General features: G+C 37.6%; 1 protein-coding gene across 7 annotated transcripts in view; it reads left to right on the top strand.

Annotated features, from left to right (window-relative positions):
* Positions 1–24,397, top strand: part of LOC308631591 (uncharacterized protein) — an 89,638-nt gene that overhangs the window by 45,931 nt on the left and 19,310 nt on the right. For 4 of the 7 annotated variants that reach the window (XR_014018277.1, XR_014018278.1, XR_014018279.1 and 1 more), the window contains one exon: positions 3,393–3,507. Coding sequence is in view for 2 of the 7 variants with exons in the window: in XM_081262951.1 (XP_081119077.1) it covers positions 3,393–3,507; positions 5,972–6,017 (161 nt within the window). In the remaining 5 variants the exon portion in view is untranslated. Of the gene's footprint in view, positions 1–3,392; positions 3,508–5,971; positions 6,018–7,213; positions 7,357–24,397 lie in introns of all 7 variants that reach the window. The other 3 variants (XM_081262951.1, XM_081262950.1, XR_014018276.1) reach the window with 2 other exon arrangements.

The following is a 24,397-nucleotide window of genomic DNA, read 5'->3' as shown; positions in this document are numbered from 1 at the left end:
TCAAGTGTAGTAACAGTATAGTTTAAATACCAACATCTCCATGCTATTTTATTTAACAATATGCTTATTGTTAAATATAGTATATATTTATATTTAAGAACAGTATTATAGTATGAATGAATATTATCCTAGATGGCACAAATTTGAAAGTGCTTTAATTTTCTAATTAAATACTTTGATGTCCTAAAAAAAACAAAACATAGGACAATATTGGTATAATAGCTTACCACATGGAAGATCGATGGGAAGGTCATAAACAAAATATTGGCAAATTTTAATACATACTTGAAATTGCCATGCTAAAGAGGACTATCAATAAATACGTTACACATCTTTTTTTTTTTTTTAGTTTTAACAGAAGACTGATAATGCTCAAAGTAGATGAATAATCTTTACAATTAACTAGAAAAAAAAGAAGCAGCAGACAGACATTGCAGAGGAAGACTCCTAATAGGCACAACTCGGGACAAGAAGTAAAAATGATCACAAGTGAGCTTACGTGGGTCAGACCTGAGGTCACAGTGTGACCCACATCTCTACTATCTGATGGAATGGTGAGAGCTTCCTGATGACTGATGTTGATGACGGGGTCGGACAGAGCAGTGTTTTTCTTCCACTAGTGTCTTGTTTTAGATGGACACTTCAAAAAAATCTGTCCGTTGAAAACACTTTTTATCTACTACATGCGTTTTTGGAATTTTTTTTTTCTACAAAAATATTTACGTCATGGTCCCAAAACCTTTGGTTATATCTACAAACAGAATACTTAAATCATATGTTGAAAGGCAAACGATAAAATTTATTACGAAATAATGAAAACTCATGGTCTGTATAAACAGAGCTGTAAGAAATGACAATATGTATATCTTCTGTAAAATGGACATGTTGTAATACAAGTCATTCACCCGTCACTGTTAGAGGCCACGTCCCCCACCGTGATCTCTCTCATGCCTATCAAATGCAAGAAGTCATTAGAAAATGAGTAGAATTGGGGGGACTTTTATTCTCTGTACAATTCTCAAATCACCCTGCTGTGTCCTTTGTATTAGGAGCTAAGGCAAGGAATGAGAGAGAGAACAGAAATGACTAAACATTACTATTTTAGTCCCTGTGAAATAAAAACTTACATTTCAGAAAGGGGAATTAGAAACTGGTCACAGACCATTGTGATATGAAGTTTCCTGGATTGGTCTGGGCTTTATGAGGGAGACGGCACTTTAACGAGGCTTTGAGTGATGGCTAAACATCTGAAAGCTTGGGACAGAGGGACTGCAGATCCCAGAGGAGGGAGCCACAGGTGCTCTGCTGATGTGTCCATGAAGACAGCAGGAGGGATTTACAGCAGGTACAGCTTGAACAAGGTAGAGGAGGAGCGGCCCGCCCCCTTGGCTGGCCTCTCCTCCCACACTGATATTCTTCTCAAAGCTTTTCCGTTGATTTTAATCTTAAACACTTAAAACTACCTTCAGCCTTGACCTTTTTTTTTTTTTTTGTTAACTTCCTAGTAAAAGACCTTGTATATACCTAACAATAACAAAGTATTTTAATTACCACACCATATGTAAAAAAGAATGATTTTAGATTGTCAAGAAAATGTAAAGATAACACAATTGACTTGTCTTACAAGTGAGGAATCAGATATATTTCTTGATAAAGAGAAGAATAATGAGAAAAATCATAATTTGCCTTACATAGTAAACAGGATCATGTGAGAAAAATTAGTCTTACGTTTTGAAGGAATTTGGTCTGAACCAAGGACAAATAGTAAATAAGGGTGCAATTCCTTAGAGTTACCATAATAAAACAAGTTTTTTGATAGGAGACTTGTTTTGGAATTGAAACTGAGTCTCTTGCCCCAATTGGGATTATTTTGCTCAAAATACATCATCGTTTGTTTGGAACCTGGCTATCTAAAAGTTTTCCTTTCAATTCCACCAAGCAGTGTTGATTCTGCAAAATGAAGAAAAAGATACATGGGTTATTATGGGTGGAAGAGATTAACTTTGATGGTGGGTTCAGTTTCCATTTGGGAGTTCAAGGAAAAGTAAGTTAAAAATATTTCTTTCACTGAAAATCAAAGAATTTCATTGAAGAGAAATGGCTTTGTATTAGACTGGTAAAGGAATAAAGGATGAGAGGTAATGTGTGGAAGCAGGTTTGAATAAGAATAAAAATTTCTCAGCTAGATTCACTAGGGAAGTTTTACTTCTCTCAAGGATCTTTGAAATCTTGAACTTGAAAGAATCACAAGAATTGAAGCTTTTCTTGTTCCGACTATTCATCTTTATTCCCACACCATGCAAAGAAAAATCCAATTATTAAGCCCACAGTGGTAATACAATACAAAATCAGAGATTCTGCAGAAAATAATTTTGGCAACTAAACATTCCAAAACCCAAGAGTTAGATATTTTTGTGCAGACACAGGAAATAAGCTTTGCAACTCTGTTCCTCTATGTATAAGGGAAGCTTATGGCTGTATATGAAGAAAAAATGGAGAGCTCTGGCTTTCTTTTACAGGATATTTAAATTATATTTGGCCATTTTATACCCTGTTTTTGTATTTTTGGACACTAATTGCTCCCCACATATAAAATAACCTTAAAATTTCAGTCTTTAATACAATAATACCAATTGTCATCAAAGAGTCTATCTTTGATAGCAAAGATAAACTTATTGAAAATTTTCAGTAGGCTTTATTACAGATACCTACTTATTATTCTTCCACCTTGATTTCAAATATAATTTAAGGGAATCATGTATTTTAACTTTTTAAAATAATTTTGTTTAACCTATTCAATCCTGATACATTTTTCTTTTAATACAGTACTACGGAGCTCAATGTGTTACTCTTATGTTTAGAATTTTTGTACATAAACATAAAGAAATGTTGATTGATAGTCTTATGATATGTACTTATGTGTATATTATTATGTGTTTGGCCATGGTGGTCTGGAAGAAGAGACAGCAAGGAAGGGGCCTTGGAGAAGATATGCCTTCCAGGATATGTCGCAGTGACCCACTCTTACAACTAGGTTTCTCCTCCTAAAGTTTCCACTACCTTCCTATGAAATATTCAGTCTATCAGTAATTGATCCAATTAGGAGATTAGACCCCCTCATGAGACGATCATTTTCCCAAATCCCCACATCTGGAACATTAGTGCCCTGGGGACCAAGCCTTCAATACATGAGCCTTTGGGGGACAATCTAGGTCCAACCATAACACTACAATTCACTCCTATTTTTTAAAATCCTGCATAAAAATACACACACCCATGTATATATTTTCCACAGAAGTTACAAAGGAAAAGTTACATTTTAAAATATAAAATGCAACAATTTTCTATCTAGCATTACTGAATTTCTCATTGATGTCCTTATGTCCTTGTAGTTGGGATTCCTGTGTTGCAAGATATTTGCTGCAAAGTCTGAACATTCAAGAAGGATGTCTGCAGATCTGAGTGTGAGACCGAGGACTGGTGGGCACACGTGCACATGGAGACCAGGTAAGCACACCACAAGAAGGCAGCAGAGGGTAGCTGAGAATCAGGAATTGGGAGCTTTTGCCAGAGGAAGGGCCCTCTTTCCTCCTGGTGGAGCGTGTGGATTTGAGTGAGTGAAGAGTTGTATGTCTTGTTCCTCCTGGATAAAGACCACTAATCCATATACTGTAGCGATTCCACGTCAACATCATTCATTTGCTGTGATGCTGGCCTGTGTCCTGCATTTAAAGAGCCTGGTCTGGGCAGGCAGTCTCTCAGCCACAAGCCAGGACACATACATAGTCCCTGGGACAAAGAGTGGGTGCTCCAGGCAATATGAAGTTATGTTAGTGAAGGGGTATGTTTTATTGCTGTGACCAAAGTAGCTGACAAGAACAACTTAGAGGAGGAAAAGTTTATTTTGGCTCATGGTTTCAGAGGCTCAGTCTGGTGTCAGTAGAATACATCACTCTGGGCCTGAGGTAAGGCAGAATGATCATGGTGGAATGGCCTGGCAGAGGAGAGAGACTCGGCTCAGGCAGCCAGAGCTGAGACGGAGGAGCCAGGGGACAAGACGTAGTCTCTAGGGGAATACTGCCAGCAACTTATTTCTTCTAGCCACACCCCTATAGTTGTCTACAGTCACCACCCAGTGTTGCATTCAGATTATTAATCTAGCAAATGGATTAATCCACTGATCAGGTTTCAGCTTTCACAATCTAATTATGTCACCGCTGAACATTCCGGCACTGCCTATCACATAAGCTTATTGGAGGGCAGTTCATATCCAGACCATAATAGAAGGCAGGCAGGGAGAAAGCCACCACCCCACCAGAGCAGAATTCAGTATATACAGTTCACAGCTCTCATCCTGGGTTTCATTTGTAAATGATACTCCTTCTTTTGGAAAAGAAATTATGAATTATAAGAAAGGTTCTTTTTTGTTTGTTTTTGTTTGTAATTACCAAGTTTTCTATAATAAACATGTATTAAACTTCCTTCCACCTAGAAATTTTTACCTAAAAACATAAAATCACTAATATCATTAATAAAATCCACTACCTATAACACTGCACTTGTTTTTAATAGATCATACTTTTTAATTCATTCTGTCACTGTTTTTTTTTTTTAAAACACTGCAAGGTTTTTCTGCTTGATTAATTTAATCTCATAGGTGAGTACATATAGTCGCACTGAATTTTATAAACACTTGCAGTCTCTTACAGCCTTCCAAGCCCTGAGTCTATTTTATATTATTATAATTAAACAACTGATATTTTACGCAGAAATATAGCAAAGAAAATATGTATGACTTTATGAAGTCAATAAAATAAGGTACATAACCATTATTGTTTTCTGTCAGTTTACATTTGACAATTTATCTAAGATTTGCTCCTAATTTGCTACAGAAGAGACTAATAATTTCCATTTTCAAATTTATTGTTTTAATTGACAAATATTATATGTATATCAAAACTTGCTTTGACATATGTACATATTATGGATTTGCTAAATCAGGTCAATTAACTTATGCATTGCTTCACATACTTGTCTTTCTTATAGTGAAAATATATAAGAATTCTGAGAAATTTTTAACTATTGTATATGTGGAATCTAAAAAAGACAACATCATAAAAGGGGAGAGTACAATGGTTACCATGGGCTGGGGCTGCAGCAGTGGAAGTGAAGGTAGAAATATGTTCATCAAAGGATATAAACTTTTGGTTAGATACAAGGAGTGCATTCAGGAGATCCTTGTACAGCATAGGACTATCATTAATACCATTCATTAGTACCATTAATACCATTAACATTTGACTATCATTAATACCATTTCAAGTACTGTGCACTTGAAAATTGTTAAAGGAGCAGAAAAATCATTCTTTGTATCACTATTTTTTCTAACAAGAACATAGCAGTCCCAGCCACCCATTTATTTTAATGCCATATTTGTAAAATAAATGTAAACTCTCTAAACAAAAATTAATATTTCTTCAAAGGAGTATTGCATAAAAATTCAAATCCCACTCATTATAAATCTCCTGTTTTATTGTCATGTCAAAACTTTGATCCTAAAATATTAGAATGTGCAAGAGAGTAGGGAAAAAATGGTTACTTTAGAACCAAAGTGCTTGTAAAACAGGCTTGGCTCCAGGGGGACATGAGGGCATCTGCCAGGCGAGTCTGCCAAGACCCCAGTGGCTGGCCCTGGAAGCAGGCCTTCTGTGACTTGTCCTCTGGACTTGCTCAGTCTGATGAGGCATACATTTGCTCACATCACATTCAGGCATTTTCTTGGCCCTGTACCCAGGATAAACACAAACCAGAATAGGAAAGAATATATGGCTACTGCTCTCAGCAAATCTAGAATGGAGGAGGGCAAAGGAAGGCGCCAAATCTTGTCTTTTAACTGTGCATGTGATACTGAAAAATAATTGAATTCTAAAGTTGCTAAGTGATATTTTCCTGTTGTTCACATCTTTCGAAGCTGCTCGGGCACACCTTGGACTTGAATATCCTCCAAGTTTACACATGTAAGGAAATAATAGGAAATTAAGAACTCTAAAACACTAAAGAGATTAACTGTGATAATTTAAAAAATATGGAACTGAATACTTGTTGACATTTTCTGTAACTGAGGCATGTGAATGCATGCAACTTGTCAACATGTGATTAACTTGTACTGTCAAAACTTGAATTTTTTTCCATGGGAATATTATTTCATAAATTTGGATAATTAACTGAAAACATTTTAGTTTCTTACATTGTGTAATTAGCCTTCTAAAAATTTTAATATTAGCTCCCAGTTCTACAAATGTTAATGTTTTATGTAATTTGAATAATTGTGCTAGCCATGTGCATGTTCAATCAACTTAACAGCTATTCGTGCTCTACAATCCTTAGCATAAGAGGCACTGTCAGGTAGGACAGATATTCTCATTCAAATTAGAATCATCTGAGGAGTTGTCATACCCCTGCTGTGAGCCCCAGACCAGACTAGTGTACTTGAGACTTTTAAACACGTAAACTTAAATGTAGCTTCTGCGTTTGTGCTGTCTAGAAATTCACTTCTCAGAGGCAGGGAGGGCCTTGCCCGAGATCCCTGCAGAGACCACCACTTGCTAGCAGGGAGAGGTAGGGTGAGCCTCAGGGACCACAGAACTGCCTTGTGGTTCCTGGCCAAAGTCTGCATGGGGGAAGGCCACACAGGAATGTGGAGGCTGCTCAGCTGGAGGAAAATAAAGTGGAATCGAAATTTGACCTCCAATGCTTGACTCCTCTGACATAAACTCATCATGGTGGTGCTAATTCCCAAAAAGTCCCCACAATTATTTTGCCTATTTCTATGTTTATTGAGCATCTTGTAGGTGTCAGTATTGGAACTGAGGTTGAGTCCCAATAGAACCAGTAGCTACTTCCTTCACGTTCCAAAGAAATCCATTTCAACAGTTTCCTCTCTACTTTATGAATAAAAGAGCACTTATGCATTAAAGGGGATGCTCTGCTACTGACTTGCCAAGGGAATACTGAAGGAACATATTTAGAGACTAGCAGAGGGTCTGGCAGGTGGTGATAGAGACAAGAGCCTCTATATGCAGCAGTAGAAGCCTCTTGCCTGTGAAGTTCCAAGGTTATATCAGGAAAAAAGGACCATGGATTAAGCCAGGAAGGGGTGGTTTAGAGCATGCCCTTGATATTTTTGTGTCTGAATCTCCTGTTTTTGTTGCAGATATATTAGTGGATCCTAGAGCACGCCTGATACATAGCAGTTACCTAATAACGTTTGGTGGGTTGAATTAAGTGGAACTTATCCACTCAAGCCAAATGTGAAGTCAAAGCTGACAGCCCTGATGAAAAGACCTGGTGCACATGGCAAGTTTTTCTTGACTAGTTCAGAAGGATGCATTGGAGAAATCAGCAGAAAAATGGTGCTGATGAGATGGGAGCCCAGAGTGTAGTGAAAGGTCCTGAGCATGGTACAGCTGCTGGGGTTTAATAGGATTTGTAGTGGTCCCAGGGTAGGAAATTTGCCTGCATCTCTTTTACTGTATGACTGATGGCCATGTGAGCAGGCAGTGACAGTGGAGTGCTGTGGGTTTTCCCTGAGCTCTGGGAGCGCTGGTGGGGATGGGTAAGCTGCCAGAACTTCCACTTTCATCCAGAACAATCTGCATTCTGATGACTGCGTTCTTCTGGGCCTGTTATTAGCTTTTCCCCTTCAATTATTTACTAAGTGTATAAATACTTGTCAGAATATGGACATGTGTTCCTATGGTATTTAGAAACCAAATTCTCCAGTCCCTCATTATCTTAGGAACTTGTTCACAGAATTTGAACTCCAAATGCAAATGGAGATGTGGGAAATTGCTACTGTCCTCGAGGCATCGTGTTTTATGAGTGTGTCATGATTCTAAAGTGCAATGTTTCATGTCTTCAATAGAAAATTATTCAGCATGTTGTGGGAGAAGTTGGGGGTGCTGTGTTTCAACAGAAATTTATAAGACTTTTTAATTATAAATGATAAGTATGATGAATTTGTTGAGTTTTTAAGGAAAAGTTAACACCATTTACATAGCTTTAAGATTTCACATTTAAAATTTTAAAATACACCCTAGCCAGTTTTCATTAAACATGACACTTGCATTTTTATTTTATTTTTTTCACTGTACTGGGAATTGGACTTAGGGATGCTCTACCACTAAGCTATATCCCCAGCCCCTTTATATTTTATTTTGTAACTGGGTTTTGCTAAGTTGCTAAAGCTGGCTGAACTTGTGATCCTTCTGCCTTGGCCTCCCGTGTCTCTGGGATGGTAGACGTGTGTCACCACATTGGTGATACTTGAGTTATCATCGAGCTTTCACTGTTTGACACTTACAATGCTATGGAAGAATAAGTGGTCCAGATTAAAAAGGGTCATAGGGCAGAGAATTCAAGATATTGGCAATAAACAACATGACGTCTGAATGAAGCAAGTAGTGCCATTTGTCATATAAATATTTTTGGGTGACAGCATCCGTGGTGTCACCTGAAGAACATAGGCCTGGAAACAAAGACATTTGGTCATAACCTCAATTTCTCTGTGATGATGGAGAATCTCTTGTCTGGGTTTTCCTATTTGTGAAATTAGGATGATATCAGACTCCTGGGAATGGAGTAAGGCTCAAGGAAAATAACATATGTACTTTGAAATATCCCAGGCATAATACTAATTGTCAATCATAAGACTATCCTTTCTTTTTTTTATTGGTTGTTCACAACATTACAAAGCTCTTGACATATCATATTTCATACATTAGAATCAAGTGGGTTATGAACTCCCATTTTTACCCCAAATACAGATTGCAGAATCACATCAGTTACACATCACATTTTTACATACTGCCATATTAGTGACTGTTGTATTCTGCTACCTTTCCTATCCTCTACTATCCCCCCTCCCCTCCCCTCCCATCTTCTCTCTCTACCCCATCTACTGTAATTCATTTCCCTCCATGTTTGTTATCCCATTCCCCTCATAACATCTTATATGTAATTTTGTATAACAATGAGGGTCTCCCTCCATTTCCATGTGATTTCCCTTTTTTTCTCCCTTTCCCTCCCACCTCATGTCTCTGTTTAATGTTAATCTTTTCTTCCTGCTCTTCCTCCCTGTTCTGTTCTTAGTTGCTCTCATTATATCAAAGAAGACATTTGGTATTTGTTTTTTAGGGATTGGCTAGCTTCACTAAGCATAATCTGCTCTAGTGCCATCCATTTCCCTGCAAATTCCGTGATTTTGTCATTTTTTAGTGCTGCGTAATACTCCATGGTTTATAAATGCCACATTTTTTTTTTCATCCATTCATCTATTGAAGGGCATCTGGGTTGATTCCACATTCTAGTAATTGTGAATTGTGCTGCTATGAACATCGATGTGGCAGTATCCCTGTAGTGTGCTCTTTTAAGGTCTTCAGGAAATAGTCCGAGAAGGGCAATAGCTGAGTCAAATGGTGGTTCCATTCCCAGCTTTCCCAGGAATCTCCATACTGCTTTCCAAATTGGCCGCACCCGTTTGCAGTCCCACCAGCAGTGTACAAGAGTACCCTTTTCCCCACATCCTCGCCAGCACTCATTGTTGTTTGACTTCATCATGGCTGACAATCTTACTGGGGTGAGGTGGTATCTTAGGGTGGTTTTGATTTGCATTTCCTTGACTGCTAGAGATGGTGAGCATTTTTTCATGTACTTGTTGATTGATTGTATGTCCTCCTCTGTGAAGTGTTTGTTCATGTCCTTGGCCCATCTGTTGATTGGGTTATTTGTTATCTTATTGTCTAATTTTTTGAGTTCTTTATATACTCTGGATATTAGGCCTCTATCTGAAGTGTGAGGAGTAAAAATTTGTTCCCAGGATGTAGACTCCCTATTTACCTCTCTTATTGTTTATCCTGCTGAGAAAAAACTTTTCAGTTTAAGAAAGTCCCATTTGTTGATTCTTGTTATTAACTCTTGTGCTATGGGTGTCCTATTAAGGAATTTTGAGCCCGACCCTACAATCTGTAGATCGGAGCCAACTTTTTCTTCTAACAGACGGAAAGTCTCTGATTTGATATCTAGCTCCTTGATCCACTTTGAGTTGACTTTTGTGCATGGCGAGAGGAGGGGATTCAGTTTCATTTTGTTGCATATGGATTTCCAGTTTTCCCAACTCCATTTTTTGAAGATGCTATCCTTTCTCCATTGCATGTTTTTAGCTCCTTTATCAAATATAAGATAATTGTAGCTTTGTGGATTAGTCTCTGTGTCCTCTATTCTGTACCATTGGTCCACCCGCCTGTTCTGGTACCAGTACCATGCTGTTTTTATTACTATTACTCTGTAATATAGTTTGAAATCTGGTATCGCTATACCACCTGATTCACACTTCCTGCTTAGAATTGTTTTTGCTATTCTGGGTCTTTTATTTTTCCATATGAATTTCACGATTGCTTTATCTATTTCTACAAGAAATGCCATTGGGATTTTGATTGGCATTGCATTAAACCTATAGAGAACTTTTGGTAATATCGCCATTTTGATGATGATAGTTCTGCCTATCCATGAACAGGGTATATTCTTCCATCTTCTAAGATCTTCTTCTACTTCTCTCTTTAGGGTTCTGTAGTTTTCATTGTATAAATCTTTCACCTCTTTTGTTAGGTTGATTCCCAAGTATTTTATTTTTTTTGAGGATATTGTGAATGGAGTGTTTTTCCTCATTTCCGTTTCAGAAGTTTTGTCGCTGATATACAGAAATGCCTTTGATTTATGTGTGTTGATTTTATATCCTGCCACTTTGCTGAATAAATTTATTAGTTCTAGTAGTTTTTTTGTAGACCCTTTTGGGTCTTCTAGGTATAGAATCATGTCATCCGCAAATAGTGATAATTTAAGTTCTTCTTTCCTATTTTTGTGCCTTTAATTTATTTCGTCTAATTGCTCTGGCCAGTGTTTCGAGAACTATATTGAATAGAAGTGGTGATAGGGGGCATCCCTGTCTTGTTCCAGATTTTAGAGGGAATGCCTTCAATTATTCTCCATTCAGAATGATGCTAGCCTGAGGTTTAGCATAGATAGCTTTTACAATGTCGAGGTAAGTTCCTGTTATCCCTAGTTTTTCTAATGTTTTGAACATAAAGGGATGCTGTACTTTGTCGAATGCTTTTTCTGTGTCTATCGAGATGATCATATGGTTCTTATCTTTAAGTCTATTGATGTGGTGAATAACATTCATTGATTTCCGTATATTGAACCATCCTTGCAACCCAGGGATGAATCCTACTTGATCATCGCGCACAATTTTTTTGATGTGCCTTTGTATCCGATTCGCCAGAATTTTATTGAGGATTTTTGCATCTAGGTTCATCAGAGATATTGGTCTGTAGTTTTCTTTCTTTGAGGTGTCTTTGTCTGGTTTCGGAATCAGGGTGATGTTGGCATCATAGAATGAATTTGGCAGAGCTCCCTCTTTTTCTATTTCCTGAAATAACTTGAAGAGTATTGGTATTAATTCTTCTTTAAAGGTTTTGTAAAACTCTGCTGTATACCCATCCGGTCCTGGGCTTTTCTTGGTTGGAAGTCTTTTGATTGCTTCTTCTATTTCATCTATTGATATTGGTCTGTTTAAGTTGTGAGTATCCTCCTGACTCAGTCTGGGCAAATCATATGACTTAAGGAATTTATCGATGTCTTCACTATCTTCTATTTTATTGGAATATAGGTTTTCAAAATAATTCTAATTGTCTTCTGTATTTCTGAAGTGTCTGTTGTAATATTGCCTTTTTCATCTCGTATGTTAGTAATTTGAGTTCTCTCTCTTCTTCTCTTCGTTAGCATGGCTAGGGGTCTGTCGATCTTATTTATTTTTTCAAAGAACCAACTTTTTGTTTTGTTAATTTTTTCAATAGTTTCTTTTGTTTCAATTTCATTGATTTCTGCTCTGATTTTAATTAATTCTTGCCTTCTGCTACATTTGCTGTTGTTTTGCTCTTCCTTTTCTAGGGCTTTGAGATGAAGTGTGAGCTCATTTATTTGTTGGTTTTTCCTTTTTTTGAGGAATGACCTCCAGGCGATGAATTTCCCTCTTAAAACTGCTTTCATTGTGTCCCATAGATTCCGATATGTTGTGTCTGTATTTTCATTTATCTCTAAGAATTTTTTGATTTCCTCCTTTATGTCTTCTGTAACCCATTGATCATTCAGTAATGTATTGTTCATTGTCCATGTGATGTAGGATTTTTCCTTCCTTCTTTTATCATTGATTTCCAGTTTCATTCCATTATGATCAGATAAAATGCATGGTATTATCTCTATCCCTTTATATTTACTGAGGGTTGCCCTATGGCATAATATATGGTCTATTTTTGAGAAGGATCCATGTGCTGCTGAGAAAAAAGTATATCCACTTGATGATGGTTGGTATATTCTATATATGTCAGTTAAGTCTAGGTTATTGATTGTGATATTGAGGTCAATAGTTTCTTTATTCAACTTTTGTTTGGAGGATCTGTCCAATGGTGAGAGAGGTGTGTTGAAGTCACCCATGATTATTGTGTTGTGGTCTATTTGATTCTTGAACTTGAGGAGAGTTTGTTTTATGAATGTCGCAGCGCCATTATTTGGTGCATAAATATTGATAATATGTCTTGTTGGTCAATGGTTCCTTTTAACAGTATATAATGTCCTTCCTTATCCCTTTTGATTAACTTAGTCTTGAAGTTGATTTTATTCGATATGAGAATGGCCACCCCTGCTTGCTTACGAGGACCGTGTGCGTGGTATATTTTTTCCCAACCTTTTACCTTGAGCCTGTGTATGTCTTTTCCAATCAGATGTGTCTCCTGGAGGCAGCATATTGTTGGATTTGTTTTTTTAATCCATGTTACAAGCCTATGTCGCTTTATTGGAGAGTTTAAGCCATTAACGTTTAGAGTTACTATTGATATACGGTTTGTACTTCCTGCCATGTTTGATTATTTATCTATTTTTTTTTCTAATTTAGTTTGTTTCTCCATGATTAGCTTTCCCCCCGTCCTCTGTCTTTACCGAGGCACTTCCCGCTGATGGTTTTGGTTATTATTTTTCATTTCTTCCTCGTGTAGAGTTTTGCTCAAGACGCTTTGCAATGCTGGTTTTCTGGCTACAAATTCTTTTAGCTTTTGTTTATCATGAAAGATTTTTATTTCATTGTCATACCTGAAGCTTAATTTTGCTGGATACAGAATTCTTGGTTGGCATCCATTGTCTTTCAGTGTTTGAAATACGTTGTTCCAGGATCTTCTCGCTTTCAGCGTCTGTGATAAAAAATCTGTTGTTAACCTTATTGGTTTACCCCTAAATGTAATCTGCCTCTTTTCTCTTGTAGCTTTTAATATTTTCTCTTTGTTCTGTATATTGGATATCTTCATAACAATGTGTCTTGGCGTTGGTCTACTGTGATTTTGTGTGCTCGGTGTCCTGTATGCATCTACAATTTGTATATCTGTTTCCTTTTTTATTTCTGGAAAGTTGTCTGTAATTATTTCATTCAACAAGTTACTCATTCCCTTGGCATGAATCTCTGTGCCTCCCTCTATCCCGATGACTCGTAAGTTTGGTTTTTTTAAGTTATCCCAAATCTCTTGGATGTTTTTCTCGTGATTTTTTACCAGCCTATCTGAGTTGGCTAGACTCTTTTCAAGATGATATATTTTGTCTTCATTATCTGACGTTCTGGCTTCTACTTGCTCCACTCTGTTAGTGATACTCTCCATTGAGTTTTTAATTTGGTTTATCGTTTCCTTCATTTCTAGAATTATTGTTTGATTTTTTTTTATAATCTCTATCTCCTAATAAAGTGGCTTAACTTCTTCTTTTATCTGTTTATGTAATTCATTTTCAATGTGATCTTTAAGGTTCCTTTCCATCTGTCTAAGGTGTTCCTTGAGTTCTTTATATGGCCATTTTTCTGATGACTCCAGGTCCTCCTGAATATTTAGGCTGTCCTTCATTGTTTGTACTCCTTTTCTTCCTTGCTTTTTTATGCTCATGATACTTCTTGTTCTGTTTGACTGCTGAGTTACTGTTTACTCTTATAAATTTATTTGATGCTTGGGAGGAGAGGTATTAGAAGGGAAGGGAAGAAGTCACTAAAGAGAGTGAGTGTAGGCAGGTAGAATTCAAGAAAGGGGGAATAAGAAAATTGAAAATGAAATGAAAAGACAAAAGAAAAAAGTGAAAAGAAAGAAAGAAAAAACGAAAAAATAAAAATTTAAAACCAAAACAAAATTATAATGATAATAAAAAATGGAAATTAAAGTTTAAAAAATAATAGTAATAATAATGGAATAAAAAGAATTAAAAAAAATTGAAACCATTAATAAGAAAGTTGAAGAGCAACAACAACATCAACAACAAAAAGTGAAAATAAAATTTAAAAAAATACCAATAATAATCATTAAAAAAAATAATAAATGCAGTCATAGAGCTCAATTAACTTATCTTCCAGTAGGTGGGAACTGGGCCAGGCTTCTCTTCTTGATGGGTGGGAACCAATCACTGTTCCTCAGCTCTTCTTCCAAGACTGTGCGGGTCTCCAATCCTGAATGCCTAGGGCCTTCTCTTGTGGTTCCTCAAGCCAGGCCCCGCTCACCTGTGAAGCTCGCCACAATACTGGCTACACACCGGGTCTGCTGCTCCTGGGAGCCCTGTTTCCATGGATGCCTGTGCACACCCTTTCTGTTTGCCTCCCTCAGACCCTAAGTTTGTAGGTCTTGGGGCTGAGGACCCCCATCGAATTTGTTTGCCCTCAGGTAGCAACTCCCCTGGTAGTTGGTGCAAGGGACCTCTGTTGTCAGCAGAGGGATACCCTGGGTCTGACTATCGTGCTCAGTTGGCTTTTACCTCTGTGAGTTCAGCTGGGCCGACTAGTTATTTCAGTGGGATCATTAGTGCTGAGTCACGAGAAGCAGGCGAACCAGAACTAGAATGCAGCCCAATCCGGGCTCGGTGTGTTCTGAGAGGGGCAGACTGTTCGCCTTCAGCTCAACAGTGCCTAGTGGTCCTGAGCGAACAGTATTTTGACAGTTTACTTCTCCCTATGCTCGCGCAGCTGAAGGGGTTAGAGACTTGATCTCTCCGCGTCCGCCGCCATGTTGGATCACTTAGATTTTAAATTGTCACTCATCAGCTGTTCCATTTAACTCGGCAGCTCACTCGCGTGGTGAAAAGTCTGCTCTATGGTGCTCCGCGGGATGCGGCAGCGGCGGCGCGGTGGCGGCCCAGCTGTGGCCTTCGGGACCCCCGCGGAGGGGGTGCAGGCTGGGGGAGGGGAGGCAGCACGGGCCAGGTACCCGACACGCGGGAGAGCGGGTGGGGTGGGGGAAAGAAATTGAGATCTAGATTTAGGGACTGAGCGTGGGAGGAGAGACGGCGGGGGAGAAGCAAAGCGGAAAGGCGGAGAGGAGAAGGAGAAGGGGCTGAGGGAGCCGGGCAGCTCGGGCTGCAGCCTTACTGCTCGCGCTGAAGTCGTGATGGACTCACTCCACCTTGGCTGGAGTCGTGGCAGATTCACTCCACCTAGGCCCCTTTCTTGACATGGTGCTGAGTCTTTGTCGACAGATCTCCTTTAATGATCTTTACTTCATCTTTTAAGACGCGGCAACATACGCTGCGGTTGCTGTGGTGCGGAGCTTACTCACTTCCCGCCACCATCTTCTTCATCCAAGACTATCCTTTCTAAACAGCAGTGAGTGCAATGGACATTTGAAAGGTATGTGGCGGTGGGCTCAGGGGTGCTGCTGTCTGGGCCAAGGGGCAGCCAGGACCACCGGTAGGTTCTGCTCTTGCCTGATTTCCCGCTGTGACTTGGTCTGATCATTGACTGTCCCTCACTGCAGAACCAATGGACACATCTCTGCTGAAGTGTCCACAGAGCAAAATCAGAACAAAAGTTTCTCCCTTGAAAAATAAAGGAAACCAGGTGTAAGTGACTTAATTTCACCATGAATTTATCTACAACTTTGTCTCCCAAACCCCAAGACTAGCAATTACAATTTAGAAGTGTCTATTTACAATGCTCAAGAGTTGTTTTGTGGGGTATTAGGATCATCATCATCATCATCATCAATATTATTTTGCAATGTAATTGTCAATTGAACTTTGGATCTCACCCTTCTAGGTCTCATTCCATTTCTTCCCTTCAAACCTTTCAGTTCCTTTTGCAGGACACGGCTGAGGATCTAGCCTTTTCTTGGTATACCTTTGTAGAGTAGAGAATACTCCCAGGGAAAAACATAATTAATAGGCCAAAATGAGAAGCAGAATATATGAAAAAGGAAATAGTTTATATATGACAGAGATCACCTATGGTGTATTAGTGGTGAAAGGAAAGCTCTTTAGAAAATGGACTTAGAAAGAATCGTTATTTATAACTTAAAAACAAATGTTTGGGCCTAGCTTATATTACATGTAAAAATCAACTCCAACCATATTGAGAGGTTAACAAAACCTAAAGTACTGTTTTCACCATAAAACATGGTGAGTGTAGTTTATTATATCATAAGGTGACGAGGAATTCCAGTCACCCTGATTTGACCATTATGTAATGTGTATGTATATTGAAACATCACACTTGACACTATAAATATATACAATCATTATGTGTCAATTAAAAAAAAACTAGCTCTGTGCTATCAGAGACCATTTCTGTCTATTAAGGATCTGTATTCTCTACCATCACCAGTGTTCACCATACGGCAAAAGAATAGCAAATATTTTCTGAGTGGAAAAGAGAAAGTTACAACGAGTGAATACCTTTTCTATATGGGAGGATTTCTTAACACAATAAAGCACCATATATTAAATATTAACTTTTAATAGTAGACTATATCAAATAAAAAGTGCTCTGTGTGTGTGTGTGTGTGTGTGTGTGTGTGTGTGTGTAATAAGTTTCCTCTTAATTTGTGTGGGAACATGGCTGACGTGCTGGGGTAGCACTGTCCCCTTGCTCCCTGCTCTTTGAACCAGAAGGTCCCATGTAGAATGTTGGATAAAAGACGAAACATGGCAGGGCCAATAAAAATGTGAAGAAAAACACTCTCTCATTAATAATTGGAGAAATACTTTTGAGACCTCAGTTGTTGTTATTTCATGCTGATTTGATGAGCAAAATATGAAGAAGACTTGAATTAATATTTTAAATATTGGAGAAGATGTGCATCAAAAAAGAGAGAATTGTTGAGTAAATTTGCAACCATTTTATGTTGTAAATTTGCTATTTTAACAAATTTAAATTTATGTTATAGAAATTTAACACTCCCATAGCTTAAAACCTACCAACACTTAATTCATATTTATGTATATCTATGCTTACATGTATATGTGTTTGCACATGCATGCTTCCATGGTTGGTGAGTGAAGGCTTATGAGGTAGATATCCTTAGCAGTCTGTTTCACTATGGAAAGTGGCTGATATTATTCCTTTATTTAGGTGCACTGAAGACAGAGAAAAGAATGTGGATCAGACATTAGAGAATCTTAGTACTATACTGATGTGGCTCATTTCAATCTGGGCTAACTAAACTTTCTCATTGTTATCCCTCAGTCACAGAGGGCATAAGATAACTGATGATAGATTTTACATTTTTGTGATGGTCAAGTTAGTGTATATTTTTATATGACATAAAAGTAAAGCAATGTACCAATATACCAAAACACATTTACTTAGCTATGTATTAATTAAATGCAAACATGAATCAGATATGTATCTCATCCTCATACATATTTTTATTATTGTAATAAGATTTATACAGAAATAACTATGGAAGAAGACTAAAAGTCAGAAACGAAAGTAGACTTTAGCTCTCATGGACATGATTATAAAAAGCCAGTTGTTAATATTTGAATTTTATATATAGCAAACAAGAAAAATATTACTCATAATATATATGCTTGCATTATAAAACAGTTTCCCCTTAGAAAACTGATGGATTTTAGTAGGAATAACTATTGCTATTATGAAACAAATACTTATGTAATATCTTGTTATTGGAATAGTTTGCTAGATTTCTACTCTTAGTATTACTAGCAATATAGAACAATGTTAATAATATTTTAAATTACTTCAAGCTATCCTCTCTTTCCTTGCATAGTTCTGGTAATTTACAAAGGTTAGAATTGACTTATATGTTGCTGTTGCTAATAGTGGAGATGGTGGACTCTTCATGCTAGTTTTTCAATAGCACGTAGACAGGCGGTTTACTGGTATTGCTTGTTAAATCACAGTATCCCACCTTCCTTGTAGAGACTCTTTACAAGTAGTTGAATTTTTAGTCTCAGATTGAGTTTGAAATCAAAATCAGCATCTCTCTGTGTGTGTTGCTGAATGATGAGGGGAATAGGATTTTTAAAAGCAGGAGCAAGAGGAAAAAAAAAACGGTCCTTGTAATTTCCGCAATGTCCTTTCAGTGACTTGAATCTACTTCTCATTATCTATTTCTGGACCTATAAAAATCCCAGGGACTTTCACCTAGCAAAACCAGACAGCATGGGAAGATCAGCTATGGTGATATAATTAAGAACATGTCCATAAAAATCAGCCAAGAACCAAATCACTATGTTTTTATATATGTACCTTTAATTAATTGATTGATTGATTTTATGTGGTGCTGAGGATTGAACCCAGTGCCTCACACATGCTAGTTGGTGCTGTACTGCTGAGCTACAACCCCAGCCCCATTATTATTTTTTTTATTCTTGGTAAAATTCCTCTTGAGGAATCTGGAGATTTTATAGAACTCCGAAAAATCCAACCCTTCCTTTCTTTTTGACAGGTGGTTAAGCCTTCTTTCTCCTGTGTTAAATTTTAATTTAGGATCCCAGGTATTAGAATAATATTCAAATCTGGGGAGTACTCCAAGACTGCATCCTGTCATTTTAACTATCAGTTAAGTGTACAGGGCCACGTGTGAGGAGGAGGCTGCAGAGCCTGGGTACTGGCCCTCTGCAGGAGCCTGGCTAGATCCTCTAGGCAGCATATGCTAATAGATTTATCATGTGGAATAAAACGCTCCAGAAATCAGATATCTATTTCCGAGTTAAAAACAAAACTTTAACCAAAGACTTGATCTGATTTGTTTTCTTACCTATAATATTACAGAGTTATTTGTAACTATTATTATCCCCACAGAATTTACAATGTGTTTTGAAATATTTTAAGGAATGTAATACATGGATGTGAGAGAATTTGATGAACATATTATTTTCCTGGTTTAAAAATGCCTCCAGATTACATTTTAGACTATCTTATTTTATACTCCAGTTGACATTCCTTTTTCTTTTGGGAAATTAAATCATCCTTTAATTATCAGTTAAGATAGGAATAAAATAATTTCTTGGTACACATTGTATTGAGCAACTATCACTTAATAGCAAAAGAAAGGTTTGGTGAGAGCAGAGAGTAGACTAAACATATTTTTAAGAATAACAAATACATTAATGCAAAAAGTGAGGCAAAAAATACCATTTATCTCACATTAAACATGATTATATCCTGACAATACCAGAAATTTGGTCAATAAGTAAAAACAAACAAATATAATAATGCCAATTTTGTTGGTAAGAGTCATAGATATAAAAATAATAATTTTAATATTCTATTAACATTAATAATTGATAAAATAATAATGATTAGTAACAAAGGCATATCAAGAGAAGAAACTGATATTGACATTTAAATTCAATATTGATAATAGATATTAGGAATTGCAGAGTCAACACATTTAACAATTTTTTTTTCCTGACCAATCGGGAATTGTGTGTCTCAAGGTAGGCAGGTATCCTTTGAAAACTCAATAGTATTTTATAACATCCTGCCGCTGGCAAAGAGGCATAGGTGAGGGTTCGTGTTCTAAAACTTACCTGTGAATCCCAACATTTTCACTGAGTATCACAGAATTCTCTTTGATCCTGAGTATACATTTTCCTGTTTTTCATCCAGTATTTACAGTTAATTTTCATTCTTGACCTTTATATACAGTTTTGCTTCTAAGCCTAGAGAATTACTCTGTGCCACATGTAAAATAAATTCACCAGAAAATATTCTTGAAAGATACTCAAGAACTATTCCATATATTACTTGTTTTTATCTTGCTACTTCTTGATTGACCTTTTCTTAATTTTTTTATTCTTTAATTTCTCTTTTGTCTATTTGTTTCACTGTGGGGTCAACTACATAATGAATGTATGACATTCTTAATAAAATTAATGGCATTGTTTTATTTAATCCAGAGAGATGATTTATTTAAAAGATGGATATGAAAATTTTGCACTGGAAAGTTGGAACAATGGCACTGTTCTCTCTTCCTCTGGCTAAATACATACAGTGCACTGGGAATTTTATTTAAAGCAAAAACAATACTCTGAAATTTGGAGAGAAGACAGCAGACCAAGACTCCAGAAACTAAAGACATGTGTTGTATTCTCCAGAGTTTTCTTCTTGCTAATACATCCTGGATACTGGAGCTGAAGAAGCTATCCACCTAGATAAATCAGCAAATACAGGAAAAACTCAAACCAAACCAAACCAACCCAAACCAACCAAAAGGCTTTCTCTAGCCAAAGAATCGGGAAAAGAATAAACTGACGAGACAGGACTCTGTGAGACAATAACCTTCCTACTCCAGGCAGACAGCTCAGAGAAACCGTCGTCTGCCCATGCTGGGAAAGGCTAAGTAAGGAGACCTTCTCGCTTCTGGGGCTGAGAGGTGGTGGCCAACATCCTGTCAGGATGCTGCCAGAGAAGGCCAAGGAAAGAGCTGGAAACTAAATCAATAAAGCCCCTCTCTAGGGTGCTCCCTACGGAGAAGCCTAAACTTCCACTCTGCCTAGGAGTAAAGGGAACCCTGGGCTTCTCAGCAAGGCTCAGCCCTGAAGTGGGCAAGGACTGACCACTCCCTATAGGCATCAAGAAAAAAATTAAAAAGGCAGAAACACACTGATTGTTTTATTAGTCAAAACACGAAAATGAACATGAATGCATTTTTTTTTAAATACAGAGAGAGAGGAGATAGAGAAATTGTAATATTTATTTTTTAGTTTTCGGGGGACACAACATCTTTGTATGTGATGCTGAGGATGGAACCCGGGCCGCACGCATGCCAGGCGAGCGCGCTACCGCTTGAGCCACATCCCCAGCCCGAATATGAATGCATTTTAAAAAATAATGGTAGTCACTTAAAAAAGGGACTCTTTGAGTTAAGGAAAACTTTCCTGAAAAAAATTTATTGTTAAAACAATGTTAACAAGGAATAGCATGAGTCTTGTAAAATATAACCAACACAGACACGTGTACTAATAAAGCTATAGGTCTTCAAAGAAAAGGGAAAAATCCCTTCATCACCCAGAAAAAATGTTCAAGGGAAAGAAAATTAGGTATATTTTGAACATCACTTGATGACTTTTATGCAAAATGGAGAAAAAAAATGAGTAATAACTAGAACACTCAAGGAAAGAATATAAGAAAAACAATTGTATCCTGCCAAATTATTGCCCATATGCAAATCTATATGGACTTACCTAAAGGGAACATTGTTTTAAGGAGCCCTTCTGAAAGAACTTTGGAATCTGACCCAGAAGAAAAGTCTAAGTTTACACTTTTCTAACTGTATGGCTTTCTCTTTCAAACTGTAATTTTGTTTACACTCAGTATTTTTAGACTGAAAGATGACTTCAATAATACCTATCCCACTGGATGGTGTGATAACTATATTAGATAGCAGATAACCTGCTTACACAGTTCCTAAAATGATTTGCTCACCACATTTCTTTCTGGTGAGATGAATTGTCACTAACAGAACAGGGACAGATGTATGCCTCAACCTACACTAGGAATTGTTTTTCAATTGGCTTCTCACTTTGCATTAATGTAATTCCTATTAGATTAAAACCCTCAACAATGGTTCTCTGATAGATTTCTGACCTTCCCACCTATACAGTTCCACAGGTTTTTGGCTTCCTTGTTAGCACTGAGAGCTGACAGGATTGTGGAAATGTCTGCTGTTTTTCAGAACTATAGTAGAGCAGGCCTACAGGTTTAGTTTTGATTACTGCACTATATGAGTTTTTTTTTCTTTTTTGCTCATGAGAGTAAAGTGTTCCTATAGGCCAATGGTTTCTGAAAATATCCAGTATAGGGCTGAGATGAAGCCCAAGTTTGCTGATTTCACAGGGTCTGGGATAGAAGCTGGAAAAGCTCAAACTCTGGGACTGTGGCCGATATACAACTAATGAACTGCGACACCAGAGGAGAGACAGGAGCATTTCAAGCCAGGATGTGAGTCAAGCCAGTTTGGCTCAGAAAAGTCATCTGTAATGTCCAAATCACTTCTGCCACGACCAGCACAGCCAAACTAGTAGTTTCCAGTGAGGGGTGATGGACGATTGGAAGAATTAAAGAGTCAACACATGCAGACCTTGAAGATAAAACAGCTGGGGTTGGGTAGAGTGCTGCTCTCTGATGGAGAAATGGGTCTAAAGAATTACTCTGGCAATCTTGATTATATGTCTCTAAGATTAAAGACTATGTAAGCATTATTCTTTGTATTCATGAAAGTTACAGAGTTAGCAACAGTATGCAGCTATTTCCTCAGACACATTCTACAGTTGCAGTGTGCAATGTTAGGAGCATGGTGCAGCTCTCAAGAAAGTCCATTGTTTAAAGTTACTAATTCATGGGCAGATTCAGGAGCAGCAGAACTGGTGAACCACTGTGGTCATCTTAGCAAGGAAGTTCCTTCATTCCCAGGAGCTGCTGTGCCTGAGAAAAAGGCTGAGGCTGATAAGACTCTAGCAAGGAGGACATCTCCATAGCAACCTGACATCCTGTGCCTTTGCACAGAAACCTTCCCAGTCACCAAGCATGCCACAGCCATGAAGTCATCAGGGACCCCAATCTCAGACACTGGTCTCCCGATCACTGTCACTGCTCTCCACACACTTCTTTTTTTTTTTTTATTGTTGGTCGTTCAAAACATTACATAGTTCTTAATATATTTCACAGTTTGATTCAAGTGGGTTATGAACTCCCATTTTTACCCCGTATACAGATTGCTGTATCACATCAGTTACACTTCCATTGATTTACATATTGCCATTCTAGTGTCTGATGTATTCTGCTGTCTATCCTATTCTCTACTATCCCCCCTCCCCTCCCCTCCCCTCCCCTCCCCATTTCTCTCTCTACCCCCTCTACTGTAAATCATTTCTTCCACTTGTATTATTCTTCCCTTACCCCTCATTTCCTCTTATATGTAATTTTGTATAACCCTGAGGATCATCTTCCATTTCCATGCAATTTCCCTTCTCACTCCCTTTCCCTCCCACCTCTCATCCCTGTTTAATGTTAATCTTCTTCTCAAGCTCTTCGTCCCTACCCTGTCCTTGGTTACTCCCCTTATATCAAAGCAGTCATTTGGCATTTGTTTTTTAAGGATTGGCTAGCTTCACTTAGCATAATCTGCTCTAATGCCATCCATTTCCCTCCAAATTCTATGATTTTGTCATTTTTTAATGCAGAGTAATACTCCATTGTGTATAAATGCCACATTTTTTTAATCCATTCATCTATTGAAGGGCATCTAGGTTGGTTCCACAGTCTTGCTATCGTGAATTGTGCTGCTATGAACATCGATGTAGCAGTGTCCCTGTAGCATGCTCTTATTAAAATGGGTTTCAACCAAGAATCGTGTATCCGGCGAAATTAAGCTTCAGGATGGAAGATGAAATTAAAACCTTCCACGATAAACAAAAGTTAAAAGAATTCGCAGCTAGAAAACCATCTCTTCAAAAAATCCTTGGCAAAACATTACAGGAAGAGGAAATGGAAAATAACAATGAAAACCAACAGTGGGAGGTAGGACAGTAAAGGGGGGAAAGTAATCAAAGAGGAAAACAAATCAGGTTTAGTAACATTAATAAACAAATATGGCTGGAAGAACAAACCATATCTCAATAATAACCCTAAATGTTAATGGCTTAAACTCACCAATTAAGAGACACAGGCTAGTTGAATGGATCACAAAACAAGACCCAACAATATGCTGCCTATAGGAGACGCATTTGATAGGAAAAGATATACATAGACTGAAGGTGAAAGGTTGGGAAAAATCACACACTTCTTTTTAAAAAATTATTATTTATTCTAATTTGTTATACACGGTGGCAGAATGCAATTCATTTCATATTACACATACAGAGCACAACTTTTCAAGACACTGATTGTACACAGCATTTTTACACCATTCGTGTCTTCATACATGTACTTGGGGAAATGATGACTCATTCCATGATCATTCCTAGCCCCTTGCCCCCTCCCTTTCCCTCCCTCCCCTTTGCCCTATCTCGAGTTCCTCCATTC

This window comes from Spermophilus citellus, assembly GCF_964194105.1.
Source record: "Spermophilus citellus genome assembly, chromosome: 12".
NCBI classification, from domain to species: Eukaryota; Metazoa; Chordata; class Mammalia; order Rodentia; family Sciuridae; genus Spermophilus; species Spermophilus citellus.
Note: the sequence above shows the minus strand (reverse complement) of the source record. Positions and strands in the feature narration are given on the sequence as shown.